The sequence below is a fragment of the Podarcis bocagei genome, assembly GCF_964188305.1.
Source record: "Podarcis bocagei genome assembly, chromosome: 12".
NCBI classification, from domain to species: Eukaryota; Metazoa; Chordata; class Lepidosauria; order Squamata; family Lacertidae; genus Podarcis; species Podarcis bocagei.
This window is the reverse complement of record NC_138137.1, coordinates 26,670,306-26,684,436: the sequence shown is the minus strand read 5'-3', so window position 1 is coordinate 26,684,436 and position 14,131 is coordinate 26,670,306. Positions and strand designations below refer to the sequence as shown.

At 39.9% G+C, this 14,131-nt stretch overlaps 1 protein-coding gene and 1 long non-coding RNA gene across 5 annotated transcripts in view; one reads left to right on the top strand and one right to left on the bottom strand.

Moving 5' to 3' along the window:
- Nucleotides 1-5,779: 5,779 nt before the first annotated feature.
- The window catches only part of RAPGEF5 (Rap guanine nucleotide exchange factor 5), a 128,892-nt gene continuing 120,540 nt past the window's right edge, over nt 5,780-14,131 (bottom strand). For all 4 annotated transcript variants that reach the window (XM_081164459.1, XM_081164461.1, XM_081164460.1 and 1 more), the window contains 4 exons: nt 13,903-13,990; nt 9,472-9,536; nt 6,895-6,949; nt 5,780-6,221 (listed from right to left, as the gene is read on the bottom strand). In XM_081164459.1, coding sequence (XP_081020585.1) covers nt 6,103-6,221; nt 6,895-6,949; nt 9,472-9,536; nt 13,903-13,990 — 327 coding nt within the window. In that variant the 3' untranslated portion in view covers nt 5,780-6,102. The remainder of the gene's footprint in view (nt 6,222-6,894; nt 6,950-9,471; nt 9,537-13,902; nt 13,991-14,131) is intronic.
- Nucleotides 5,974-13,893, top strand: LOC308570265. Its single transcript, XR_014001056.1, has 3 exons — nt 5,974-6,082; nt 7,513-7,655; nt 11,094-13,893. It is a non-coding gene; the product is annotated as an uncharacterized lncRNA (long non-coding RNA).

The window sequence follows — 14,131 nt, the reverse complement described above, 5'->3', positions numbered from 1 at the left end:
TCTCTCTCTCCCCCTCTCTCTCTCCCTCTGTGTGTGTGTGTAAAGCCGAGAAATGATGTTCTGGCTAAGGTCACCCAGGGAGTTAATGACTATATTGAAATTTCAAAGCAGGACTCTCATGCTCATGTTCCACAGCAGCAGCCCATGAAGTCTGCGATTTAGAAACAAAGGTCAATATAGACTCACACAGACAATTTAATTAATATGGTTTTATATTTTGAAAAGCAATATTAAAAAAGTTTAAACATTAACATTTGCTTTTACAAGTTTTACCTTCGTATTGCTTGGCCATTTCGACATATAAATTATTGCTTATTAGCAATTGCTTCTTAGCTCTCATAAATACACAACACAATGATATATACAGAGGCCAACAAGCATGAAATATGTAAAGGAATACATTGGCAACCGTGATCCTGGTAAATTAGAGCATTTCATACATACCAGTTCTAATAATGTTGGATAAGTACAAGGTGTGGTCCCTGAGAAGTTAGGCAAATAACCTTGGCTTGGGCAATCTAGTCTATTACTATTAATGCAAGTTGACACCATGAGGGCACTCTAGAGATGGTAGAATGGACAATGCAAGTAGTCTCTCCTCTATTTGTTGACAGTGCCCCAGTATCTAACAGTGTTTAGAAGAATGCAATAAATAGGCTATGCAAATAAATAGTAATTTAACTCTGCTAAAAAGGTTAATATTTACAGCTCACTCTGTCGCTTTTTTACAACACATTTTTTTCATTGAATTGTTGCAGCTTTCCCCTTTGCTTACTAGAAACTAATACATTAAACTCATGAAGAGACTGTACATCAAAGTACTGCTGCAGAACACTGTTTATTCTTAACCCCTGTTTTAATTGCTGACTCTCTTACAACTACTGAGGTCTGTATATATAGATTAACAGAGGGGAACGAGCCAGACTAATTTACAGCACAATTTATGCAGGTTTAATTCCAGAATAGGTCACACTGTGTTCAATGAAACTTTCTCCCAGGTGAGTGTGTCTAGGACTAGAGACTCTTGAGTCCCTGGATTTTAATGGGAGAATAAAGCATATGTTAACATTTTTCTATTAAAGCCAGTGAGATTTAGAGTATGTACAGAAATAACAGCAGTTTTTTCTCCCAGCGGGCTCTCTCAGTTTCCTTCCCATTTGTAAATGAAAGATATACATACTACCTACCTGAATGCTGGTTCAATCATCAATCTTAACTCTCCCCTCATGCTTCAGAAGGGCAGCCCATGTTTTATTCTGAAGTGCCATATGTACATTTATTTATGTTCATCTGACATCTCCCCCCCCTTTTTTCTTTAAAACAACAATCTTTTCTTCTTTTAAAAAAAGTTGCAGAACTGGTCCAGGGATGGGGGAGAGGTAGGTTTGACCCAGGTACTAACCAATCAGCACTGCCCACAGCTTATCTGTGCTGCAAACTTACACACCTGATTTTCCTGAGCTGAACCCTGGAGACAAAATTGTACATTTTAACAGAACGCAATCTGAGTGCACTTCTCAAGAAGCCCTACCATTTGGTTGTTTAGCAGTAAGACAACAACTGAGAATAACTGTCTTCTTTGTAACAGTGTATCAGTGCGTGTCGGCGTTATTAAAAAAGTATTCTAAAAAGCGCAATCGTTTCTGCATACTTGGTAGACAGAATCTAGCTAAGTCCCCGAAATTTTAAATCAGTGAAACCAGAAGACACTTCACCTCCCAGATGCCATATATAACCAACCTTGAAATTCCAAAACAGCGAAGGGCTTTCACTCTGGTCCGCTGCCAGGCCCTTCAGCCATTCAGGAAGGCTGCTTTAAGGAGACACCATATGAGGAAAAGGAAGGCCCATGTGGCTCTGGGCAACTAGAAACAGAACATGTCTTTTTTCACTGCCAGTACAGATATACGAGCTAGGTTCATCTTGCCTATACAGTGGTACCTCGGGTTACAGACGCTTCAGGTTACAGACTCCGCTAACCCGGAAGTAGTACCTCGGGTGAAGAATTTTACCTCAGGATGAGAACAGAAATCGTGCGGCGGCAGCGGGAGGCCCCATTAGCTAAAGTGGTACCTCAGATTAAAACAGTTTCAGGTTAAGAATGGACCTCTAGAACGAATTACGTTCTTAACCAGAGGTACCACTGTAATACATAAATTCCCAGGTCGCACAGAACAACTTTATACTTCCCTGCTTCTTCAGGATGAAAACCCAAATGCTACACACTCAGTTGCTAGCTAGATTCTTCGCTGCCATGATGGATATTTGTCGAAGGATGGTTTGCGCCACAAACTAGGCCCAAAATGCATGACCTGTGCTCCTTCACACTCCCTCCCTTAGAGTTGCTTTTAACTGTTTGTCCCTTTTTAAGTATGTTTGATATAACCTACTTTTAATTGCTAGTTTTTATTCCTTACCTGTTTTAAGTCATCTGTGTTCAGTTTATCCGTTATGTTTTATCTCATGCTGGTTTGTGACCGTAAGAAAGTTTGATACTACTGATACTGAAGGTTGGGAGTTCTATACCATTCCCCTATTTTTTCATGGGCCTTATATTATACATATGCCAATCAACCATCTCTCATGTATGCTAGGCCAAATCAAAGTCCATAACACTGGTTCATTTCTGGAAAACAAGGGATAATAATCGTAATTTAGTTTTGGCTTGTCCTTTTGCCTGAATCCTGGCCACTGAATATCTTGAAGATGTTATCCGTTACTTCAGTAACTGGCAACAGGGAAACTGCCTATGGAGTACAGCACTGCTTTGCCATATCTTATAGAGATTTAAATATCTTTTTAAAATCATTACATATTTGCATTGTACCACACTCAAGAATAAGCAAAACAAGTCCTCTCATGAAATTGGGAAGTGACTTTCAAATCAGCAACTGAACAAGGAAGCCAGAGCTGAAAATACATTATTGCCTTGCAAAAAAAGAAAAGAAAAAAGGATTAACTGTGGTAGGATCTGTACATTATACCAGCAAACACATGCTAGTCAATGTATATGTGTGGGCAAGGTGGCATTAACAAGTGAAGATTTAGTAAGTGGGGTGTGATGTTAACTAGTCTTGTATCAATCAAATAATCGCCCCAGTCCATTTTTTCTCACACAGTCAAGCTTCTTACGGTCTCAAAACCCACATATGGATGTCAGGGGCATTTTGCTGACAAGAATAACAGGTGTGGGAAGGGTTTGTTTTGATTTCATAAATTTATATCCTGCCTTTGGGAACTTTTCCGACAAGGTGATATATGATAACCTATGAACTTTGCAACCATGTCCTGATTCTCTCTTACAATGTCCCCTCTGCATTAGTGTTTTTAGGCAAACATGGGCATGAGAACCTCATTTTATTATGTTTAGATCTACTACCTGAAGGTCTGGTGGCTCAACACCACAGATGAGGAACTGATAACTTCTAAGACTAATTAGGCCCGACAGTTCCCCACCCCCAAGTTAGTCTTATATGCATAAAAGGGGTTATTTACAACAACTGCAATTAAAATAAAGCTACTTACATGTATGCGGTTGGAAATAATGCATGCAGCCCAACAGCTCTCTTTTTTCTTTGTCATAGCAAATCCCACTGCCTAAGAGACAAGCTGCTTTTCGGTTTTTTAAAAAATCCTTGCCTCTTCAGCTGAGTTGCTTTAGGGAAAACCTCATATAAAACTCCATTCATATGCCTAAATAGGTTATCTGGATTGTTTCTAACATGTGCAACCACCTACATAAATGCATACTGAATATTTACTCAAAGGGCAGCCAGTTTTTCCCTTTTACTGGGTTAAAAAAAGCAGCTGCCAGGAGAACATGTATAGCATATTCATAATATAGTTACAATTCTGAAACATCTTGTCTTTACATTACACTGTACAGTATTTCCACAATTTTCGTACTGGGGAGGCCAAAATACATTGGAAAGAATCTCCACCCTGCTGAAAAAACCCTACTACTTAAAGCTGATTTTATTTCTCTTCCAATAGGACACAATCCCTTGGGGAGGAGCTTGTGCAGAAAAAAGTTCCTGAATGATTATACCCTAGCAGCTGTAATAAAAAAGGAGGATTCATTTACTTTAGTAGACTCACATTTCAAAGAACACTAGATTTTACCCACAGTATCTCCTGTCTGGCATAGTATCACAAGAAGTATGTTCCCATTTCCGCTATAAAATAGTATATTGTATAAAGATGCATATAAATAAATTTTTCACCGTGAAATGCATTGTTTTGCATCGTATTTATCACACTCACTAGGCAAATCCTTGCAACCCTTTACTGTCATTCTTTGTTCACCTTTGACTCATGTTTTGACATTAAAGGCTGTGACCCTTTGATACAAGCTTTTGAGAAAGGAGTTGAAACAAGTTTCCAGATAGTATATAGCCCAATAAATCTGCAATCATCAGATTCAGGTATCTTCAACAAACCAGTTTTGCACCAGAGAGTATCACATTTCCCTCGCTAGAGAGCTATACTTCTGCCAGAAGTGTGGCTATGGAAGTGTCAAAAAAGTTGTTGGATAGGACCCATCATAGTTGATCCTCTGCTATGCTGCACTACACTGTGATTCCAAAAAGAGCGCTTGACTTTCAAGGAGATTCTCACCCACATGAAGAACCAAAACTGACTACTCAAGACAATATGAAAAGGTGCCTCTTGTCAGATTCAAGCCCCACAGCTTGAAAGTTTGAACTAATAGTGTGGATAAGCCCTTAGGTCTATTTGGTCTTTCAAAGTGAAAAAGAATGAAGTGTGCGCACTCACAGCAGGTTAGGTTTCACATAGCTGTAAAGTATTTATCATTTTCAGTCTTAATAATAACGATTGATGGGCATGCCACTTAGTAGCTCTTCCAGCTTTCCCTCAGGTAGTTTTGTATGCTAATTTTATTGGAGACCCATAAGACTCTTACAGAAATCTAGTTCCTTGAGTGGGTAGGTAAAGGAGCTACTTCAATTAGCAAAAGTTTTCATTGGCAGTATAATTAATGCCCTTGGCAAACATTCCAGAACACCCCTCCAATATTGAGGTACAGATGTTTTTGCTTTTGTGACATTTAACCTAAGGGTGATTGAGGTCTTTCCCCCTGTTGGAAGCTGCTGGTTGTTACAATCTCATAGATTCTTGCTTATTTACTTAACCATTGCTTAGAAGTCACATTACACCCATCTAAAGGCAACTGCAGTAATCTTATGGTACAGATATCAAGGAGTAAAGCATACTGCATTCCTTTTGTAATAAACTATAAGCATGTCGGCTCATGAGCTTGATTATCTAAATTAGACTAATTGGAAAGGGAGTTCTAATTAAAAAAAAAAAGCTGAGGGAAACATTCAAGAAAGCACTGTGCACTCTGCTACTCAATCCTGTGTAGAAACACTGCACTTGTTGCTGCAAACAGTTTAACAGTGTGAAATTTTGCTTTATGCTGTGGAACACATTCAGAAGGGAAGGCTGCTAAAATGAAGTAACACCTGCTGCTTGTCCAGTTCTACAATTTGGCTGAATGAGTCTGTATGCTGTGCTCTAACAAGTTGTCATTCTTTATGTTCATGCAGCAGTGGTTGCTACATATCCCAGGAAAGTTTACTCAGTATGTACTTCTTTTTCTCTGTTTTCATCTATTTTCTTTTTGGCAACAAACAATCCTTTTGGCAGCTTATGATGATTAGTGAGGCGCATCCATGTGTGGCAAATTATGAGTGCCTTTCACACCTAGTGCTGCTTGCTAAAAAGTTTCTTCATAGTGACACAATGTCGTCTTTCCCCCCCATTTTAACACTGATAAGAGTCTGAATTGAAAGCTACTCTGGACCAAGATTTTTTTTTTTTTTAAGAAGTCAAGTCTTTGTATATGAAGAATGCTGTTTCTCTCTTTCCCCGTCTGTAGCTGAATGCATATGGCATTTCTCTCATCCCGGAAGGCTGGTGCGAACAGCTCCTCTTTCTGCTTTGCAAGAGATGACTGTGCTTGTTATGGCATCAGCTACTGATAAAACTCAGTATTCACCTCTCTCCAAGGGAAGCAACATGCTTGGCATAAACATTCACTTAATTGAAAGTGCTGCAGGTATGTGAATCTGCGTGAACTCACACGCGAGGCTCTATCCTATGAGAAAGCTCAAACAACACCTGCTGGTTATCGATGATGTGCAAGTGATGGACGTAGGGCTTCAGCTCCTGATGTTCCTTTTGGGGAACTTCATTTCCTAGACAAAAGAAAAATGAATGAATGAATCAGTTACTTTACAGCTTCTTCCCCCTGAACTCATGCCCAAAATGCAATTAACTACAGGCGTCAACATTTCAAATAAAAAAGAAGAAGTTTATTTCCAGACTAACTATGATAATCAATTAAACAGATATGGCTGAGGATGGTGACTCTTCAAGACTTCTAATTTCACCTGGGCCTAAGGCGATTAGCTCTGCATATCTCCTCTCCTCAGATGACCTCTAAGCTAGCAAGTAACTTGCCTATGCATACATTCTCTATATGTGTAGAAAAGGTCTATCATCTCAGACAAATAGCCTCTATCATGAATAATATGAACAAAATTGAAAATATGAACAAAAAAAGATTGCATCAAACAAGAAAGTTGATCCCTTTTCAGCATAAATCCTTTTAGTTCATTCATAGGATTATTTCTAAGCAGTCAACAAACAATAAACAATGGTGTATGTAAACGCCAGATGTACTGGTTCAGTTGTATTTCTCAAGCTTATGCTACAGTGAATAGTCTTTAAGATGCCCACCATAAGTCTCTGTTGCTTTGGCCAAAAAAATGGTTTATTGCTGTCATATGGTCTGGTCAGAGAGACCTGCTATGAGGAAGGTTTTTATATTTGCTCAAAGCTTAGCTAAAGAGAGAAATCTTTACTCACCATACTGGTTGTGTCTGCAGTGTCTCAAAGACCGGACTGTGTCTGCAATCATGTGCTGTGAAGATAATATACAAAAGGCACCACTGAATATTAATCCAATAGAATAATTTATTTTTTTTACAAAAAAGCTACTCTGGTAGCTGTACAAGAAGAGCAGGCATAACCTTTCCTTTAGCATGGGAGGCAAGCCATATTCTCTTCCCATTTCCAGATTTTTTGGGGGGAGATGTGAAAATGTAAGATCTTCTAAGAGAAAGCTATCATGGATAACTTCAAGCATTGATTCAGGGCTGCTTTGATACATTATAGGAGCAGTGGGAAATTATCTGAATTCTGCATGTATCTGTGGTATAAGAATTCAGTATGTGTGTGTTAACATCAGCATTGTTTACAAAAATGACTAGCAATCCAGGCAGGCCCCACATTTTTTCCATTAGTGAAATGACATTCAAATGAATGAAGCTTCTATCTAAATGGGGATTAGATGGCATGACATAAGAAGGAAGAGAATTCTTAACTTCAGAGAAAACATTCTACCCAGTATGCCTCTGGAATTGCAATAGTTTAGTATGAATAGTTATTTAAAAAGAGTTCATTCCTATGCTGTTCTTTTCTTAGGCAATATAGGTCACAGATGGCTGCACCGATTAGAGAGAGGAAAACCTTTCCAATTTCATTGCACATGTATGATTGGATCTTGGGCTGATATGAACTGGCATAGATTCATGAAGCTACATTGATTTGCTCCAGCTGAGGGCTTGGTCCATAACGTTTTCCTGCAATTATTATTTGATCACAATTGCAATATAAGCAGAGGAGACATTCAACTAGACCCAAACAATTATTAGTAGCTAACCTTGAAGCAACCTGTCTGAAATTAGCTCTCACTAGTGATATTATATATATAAAAAAAGCACAAACTGCCTAGCTTCCAAAGAAGAAGAAAAACTGATTGCCTACTAAAAAAATAGCCCCTGTTTTGTTTGGCATAATATAGATCATGCCACAGTTGTGAGTTATAAAAATTCTGTTGAATGGAATAGATCTGTGGAAATGCCAGATTACCAATGTGCAAATCATATTTCTGATAATGTGGCTCTGAATTTCCCCTGTTTGCCAGACAAGCCACCAAGAACTCATAATGAGGCTCCTCCCTGAGATTCAAGAGAGCAGCTCTTCCTAGTTTTCTGCCTGGTGCAAAAACATGCCATTTGTGGCAGTATTAATATAAACTTCAAAGCAGCTACGAGTCTTCAGTTTTTGTCCTTTTATACTCTGGGAGCAGGACGCGGGAGGTGATGCTGTGGTCTAAATCACTGAGCCTCTTGGGCTTGCCGATCAGAAGGTTGGCGGTTTGAATCCCTGCAACAGGGTGAGCTCCCGTTGCTCGGTCCCTGCTCCTGCCAACCTAGCAGTTAGAAAGCACCCCAAGAAGTGCAAGTAGATAAATAGGTACTGCTCCGGAAGGGAAGGTACACGGCATTTCCGTGCACTGCTCTGGTTTGCCAGAAGCGGCTTAGTCATGCTGGCAGCATGACCTGGCAGCTATACGTCGGCTCCCTCGGTCAGTAAAGCGAGATGAGCGCCGCAGCCCCAGAGTTGTCCACAACAGGACCTAACGGTCATGGGTCCCTTTACTCTGGGAGCAGGATGAAAGAATGTGTCTTTCACTTGATTTCTCCATTGTTGTGCCCTGCTCTCAATAACTAATCCTGTTTTCTAGCCATACGGCACGCCTGGGAGCATGCTTTCTTGCAGGCTGTGCTCCCCACACCAGCCATCTTGCTTCCCCCTCTTGCAAAGAACGTTAAGACAACCTTTGCTTAATGGCAGAACTGTTGGCTTGCCACCTTCTTATCTGTGACACCCTACTGCCCTGCAGCAGATTTGCCTCTTAAGATAGCAGCAGCAATAAAATTTGCAAAGTATGTTGAAGACCTAAATGCTGGGGATAAAGTCACAATAATGTGTGCATCAAGGGTTATTTTACTTTTCGTGCTAATGTGACACATTTAAAGAGAGATCAATAAAGTTGTAGTCAGAGTTAAATGTATTTGGGCAAGAAAGTACTTAATTAAATGCAGATACTATTTTATAAGCTCATTGGCAGACAAAAATTGTAATATAAATGTAATAAATTAAACATACGCCTGCCCAAAATATCACAACACAATATGCAGTTCCGCTTGTAGACAGGCAACCCAAAGTCTGCAAGAAATATTATCACCTGACACTAGTGAAAACAACAAACTGGAATTTATATTATGATTTTTTCTTATGCAGATTTATTTTTTTATTGGACTAATCTTGTGTCCAATCTTTGAAAATATAATAAAATAGCATCTAGCTGAACCTTTGGTTAAAAGCTCATTATCCTACTGTTATTGTAGAAACTCTCAATGGAAAGCAGAATCAAATGAGGAATAAACAGTATCCCTGCTTCTAAAGAAACACTATTCAGAAAAACTAGAATTAACAAAACAAAACAAAACAAAAATGGAAGGTGGATAAGTGACAATGTAGCAAGCCTTCCGTCCTGCCACAATATTGGACTTAAAAACAGAAAATGTTACCTACCAGCTTTTCAAAGTTAACAAGGTTATCCAGAAAAGTTTTATTCCCTTCATGTATAAATGTTACATCTAAAAAAAAACAAGGCAAACATCAAAATTTGTAAACTGCACTGTGATTCTTGGTTGAAGGGTGGTATAGAAATTTAATAAATATAATAAATAAATGTCCCCCATTTTTACGCTACATGGCATGAAATAGTGACAGTAATGTAACACAGTGTTCCATTCTTCTTAGATTTTCTCTGAACTGATCGGTGAAAAACTCTGAGTAAGGGGAAAGCCTCAAATTTTAAAGAACTGGGGGGGGGGGAGAGAAACAGTATTGGAAAAGCAGAAGTTCATGTATTGTCAATTTCTTGATGAAATCATGCACATTAGGTACTTTTCTCTTTTTTTACATTACAAGAGATTCTGACTGACCATTAGGAAGAACTTTCTTACTATAAGAGCGATTTGACAGTGGCATGGACCACCTCAGAAGGTGGTAGACTCTGCTTCATTGTATGTTTTTAAACAAAGGCTGGATGGCCATTTGTCAGGGATTCTTTTGCTGGGATTCCTGCACTGTAGGGAGTTGGACTAAGATGACTCTTGGGGTTCGTTCCAACTCTACAACCCTCTGTACATTATTGAATTATTTGCTGAAGAATTCATCTAGGAAACCAGAATTTGTGAATTTCGACTTTTTCAGTCCTTCCAAGTCTTTAAAATATGTGTTCTTCCCCCCTCTCCACAGCTGAAGCACACATCTCCTTTACTTTAAAACCATGGTTCCCAACATGGGGCACACACCCCACAGGGGACGATTTGATTTTTAAAGGGGGCAATTTGAGAATGTGTTAGACCAAGTTAATGGTCTTTCAGGCTTCCTCCATGTGAATAGGCGTTCACTTTTTGAATATTAAGAATTATATGTCACCGGGGGGGGGGAGGGGGAGAATCAGGATTGTAGAGATGCGTAGGTGGGGCATGGCCAAAAAAAAAGTTTGGGAACCACTGCTTTAAAACAAACAGGAAATTTGTCCAACTTTTAAGATCAGTAGCTGGAGGCTTCTGGGCAAAAGCTGACTATCCTGAAAGAAGCCACCTAGCACCCTAAAGAGCACATCTGTACATGGCAGCAGCAGCAGAACAACAAGAAGAAGAAGAGTTTGAACTTGATATCCCACCTTTCACTCCCCTTAAGGAGTCTCAAAGCGGCTTACAATCTCCTTTCTCTTCCTCCCCCACAACAAACACTCTGTGAGTGAGGCTGAGAGACTTCAGAGAAGTGTGACTGGCCCAAGGTCACCTAGCAGCTGCATGTGGAGGAGCGGGAAAGCGAACCCGGTTCACCAGATTATGAGTCCACTGATCTTAACCACTACACCACACTGGCTCTCATCTTCTGGTTAAGGGTCGGAGTGAACAAACAGGCATACCTGTTTATAGAGAAGGGTGGTCCCCCCCCTTTTTTTTGTAAGGAACACACCCACATATACAAATTTAGCAGTACAATATAAACAGCATCAATCGGCTACCTACTTCCTATTGGATTTTTCTTCAGACGTTAGCATAAACAAAGGGCTGCAACACTGCAAAGACCAAGACCACTAATGCGTTCCTTTGCTTTCTTAAACTTTTCAGAACTGGTCCCTTTGAAACAGGATGCCTTGGTTGATGCTCACTTTTCCACTCTTTCCACACTGCTGTGCTTTCTGTCAACCTCACCTCCTAGACTCAGGTGCCAACATTGCATATTCTACACTCCCCGCTGCAATGCCTTGCCTGCCCTGTCACTAAGGCAAAATGGAGAAGGTGAAATTGTTACTGTCAATGCTAATAAATAAGGCATTCCGCTGAAAAGCCTGAAGTGTGCTTTTTTTTTTATTAAAAAAACTTTAAAGACTGAAGTAAAAGCCTTATGAGGAACAGGGAGGGAGGAGAAAGAATGAAAAAAAAAAGGATAGAAATTTGCTTTGCTGCCAACAACTATGAGCCTGGATAAATTCAGTGGAGCAGAAAATTGCATCTGAGCTGTATTGTAAAGAGCAAAACAGTGTTTTATTAAATATTTGAAAAATCAGCGAGATTTTCAAAAGCACTGTCTGTGAAACAACAGAGTTTGCTGTAGAAATTCAATTACTTTAAAAGGGGTATTGTTGTTGAGGTACTTTTTACCTATTTAAGAAAGGGGTTATTTCAAATTTCCTTTCCGACACCTGCTTTACTTACTCTTACTTAAAAGGTGTTAATTCCCTCCCACACTTCTCAAGGCTGCTGGGGAGGAGGAAAGTACTTCATATAAAAAAGAAAAAAGGCACAGCTGCTTTTAAAATGACTGCTGCGGAAAAGCCGATAGGAGATGAGAAGTATCCAGTTTGGGAAAAATCATCCTCCAGAAGTGAGGATGAAAATATTCAAAAACTGTCCAGAGAACTAAGCATTGGAAGTACATTGAAAGAAGCCAAAGCACTCTGGTGATGAAACATATGCCCCAAAGACATCTGCAGAGACAGACAAGACGATAAATGCATTCCTGTGCTAATGCTAGAAGCCTCCAAGTGAAGATGGGCAGGTTGAGGGGACTGGTCTAAAATAGAGCATAGAAACAGCTTACAAAATGGAAACCTGGTGGGATGGAGAAAAGCAGTGGGACATGGTTATTTTTGGAGCATCATGGAGGTACGTCAAAGAGGACACAGAATCCAGCAACTTAGAAATGTCAAGAGGGACAGACTTCTTTGCAGGAGTGCTATGGGTGTTAATACCAGGCCTCAATAATAATTTAGTACTGGGCATATACTAACACAGACACAGACAGAAAGAAACACACACACACACATAGTGCCCAAGGAGAATGAAAAAAGATGAGGCATCCAAAGGAGGAAATGTCATCACCCTCAGATATACCAGGTATGTGCACGTTCCAGTCATGGCAAAGAGGTAAAATTTCTAGATACCCTAAAACAACTGTAACTGGGCATGGCTCACAAAACCCATTTAAGCCACACAACATTGTAGGTGGCTGTGCTGACCTTGACCCTGACCTTTAGACTTTTTTTTCTTTAAAGATTGTGCCCTAAAACACAGCCTCTTCAATGATGACTTTATAAGTAAAGACTTCATTGCAATATGTTAACACTCTCAAACAATGAATCCCATTGTGCTAAGGAGATGTTTCTTTATATGAAGATATGCCAAAGGGCTTTAATCCCTTTGCCTACAGAAAAGGGAAAAAGGCAGCCGAGGCCGTTCGTGGTGACTCAAAGGAGTCTCTACAAATAGCTTTCCAGAAAAGAGGGGCGGGGTGGTTAGAGAAGATAGAAACAAAGGCCGATTATAAATCGTAGGATAGAGCTATTGGAAGAAGCCGAGTGCTAGCAGAATTGCAGGCACTGCAATGTGTTCCGTTAAAAGATGCACCCAAGTGTGACCTATATCCATTATCCATAGCCTGTAGGGACTACAAGATCACAGGCACAAAACAGAGCATGACATGCTGCTGAGAATTTTGGCTTAGCATTGCTAGTTAAGGCCTGAGGCGGCAGGAACTGAGCAAGATGCTTTATGAAGAGGCAGTCCATAGGTCCATCTTGCCTGGTACTGTCTGCAACATGGACAAGTAGCTCTCAAGCAGCCTGTCCCAGACCTACCAGGTATGGAAGCCTGCAGCTTCTGCATTCAAAGCATGCTGTTACTGAGCTGCGGTTATGCCTTAAAATAGCACTGCCTTACACTGAATTAGATCATTGGTTCATTTAAATCTGTACGCTCGCTTTTGACCAGCAGTGGGGCTCCAATATTTCTCTTTATTTTTTAAATGAAGATACTGAAGATTGAGGATGAATGCAAAGCATATTCTGTACAGCTGAGCTATGGGCCCTCCTAATTGTAGCCTCCATCATCCAAGGCTGAAGGCAGCAAAAGGTGCAACAGAAGATCAGCGGTCATGAAAAAAGCACAGCAAAATCCCAGGGTCATCAGAAAAAGGGGGGAGCAGGGAACCTATCAGAATTAAAGATGGCCAGCCTACAGTAGGGTGGAATTTTACTTTTGAATATGCGCTCTCCTTAATCAGGACATCTCACTTATTGGACGACAGAAACAGGAAAAGAACGGCTTTTTATTAAGCTAACTTTTGAATTCTCAGCTGAAGAACAAAAGGGTTTCTAGACGCTATCTTAGGTCTCATCTTATCTTACAGTTCCATTATTCACCCTCTCTGCTGCCACTCTTGTCAGCACATAATCTCTTTTCTTGATCCTTGGTTTCTCCGTCCATAATGTGCAACATATATCTATTATCAATATGCACAGCTGCACTGCATTCAGTTACCCTTGCACTCGCTGGTAAACTGCACAGAACAGCAGCAATACGCTTAAAAATTTATCTCACCCATTTGGTACTCATACATAATGTTAGGAAGATGTTTAATGTGGACAAACTGTATTACCTTTAAGGAGCAAAGGCATGAAGGGGATTTTCGGTGACTTCATTTTCTTGAATGCATCTCTGTAGGCTTTGTGATTCAAGGAAGGGTCCTACCAAAACAATTTGATTGCGATGAAAGGAAAGAAGAAAATCAATACCCTTTCTAAAGCATGGCAATTTGTAATCTGTTACACACCCACAAGCTCAATATGCTTTAACTATAAAAGGTTTCCTTGGAAAATGAGGCAGAT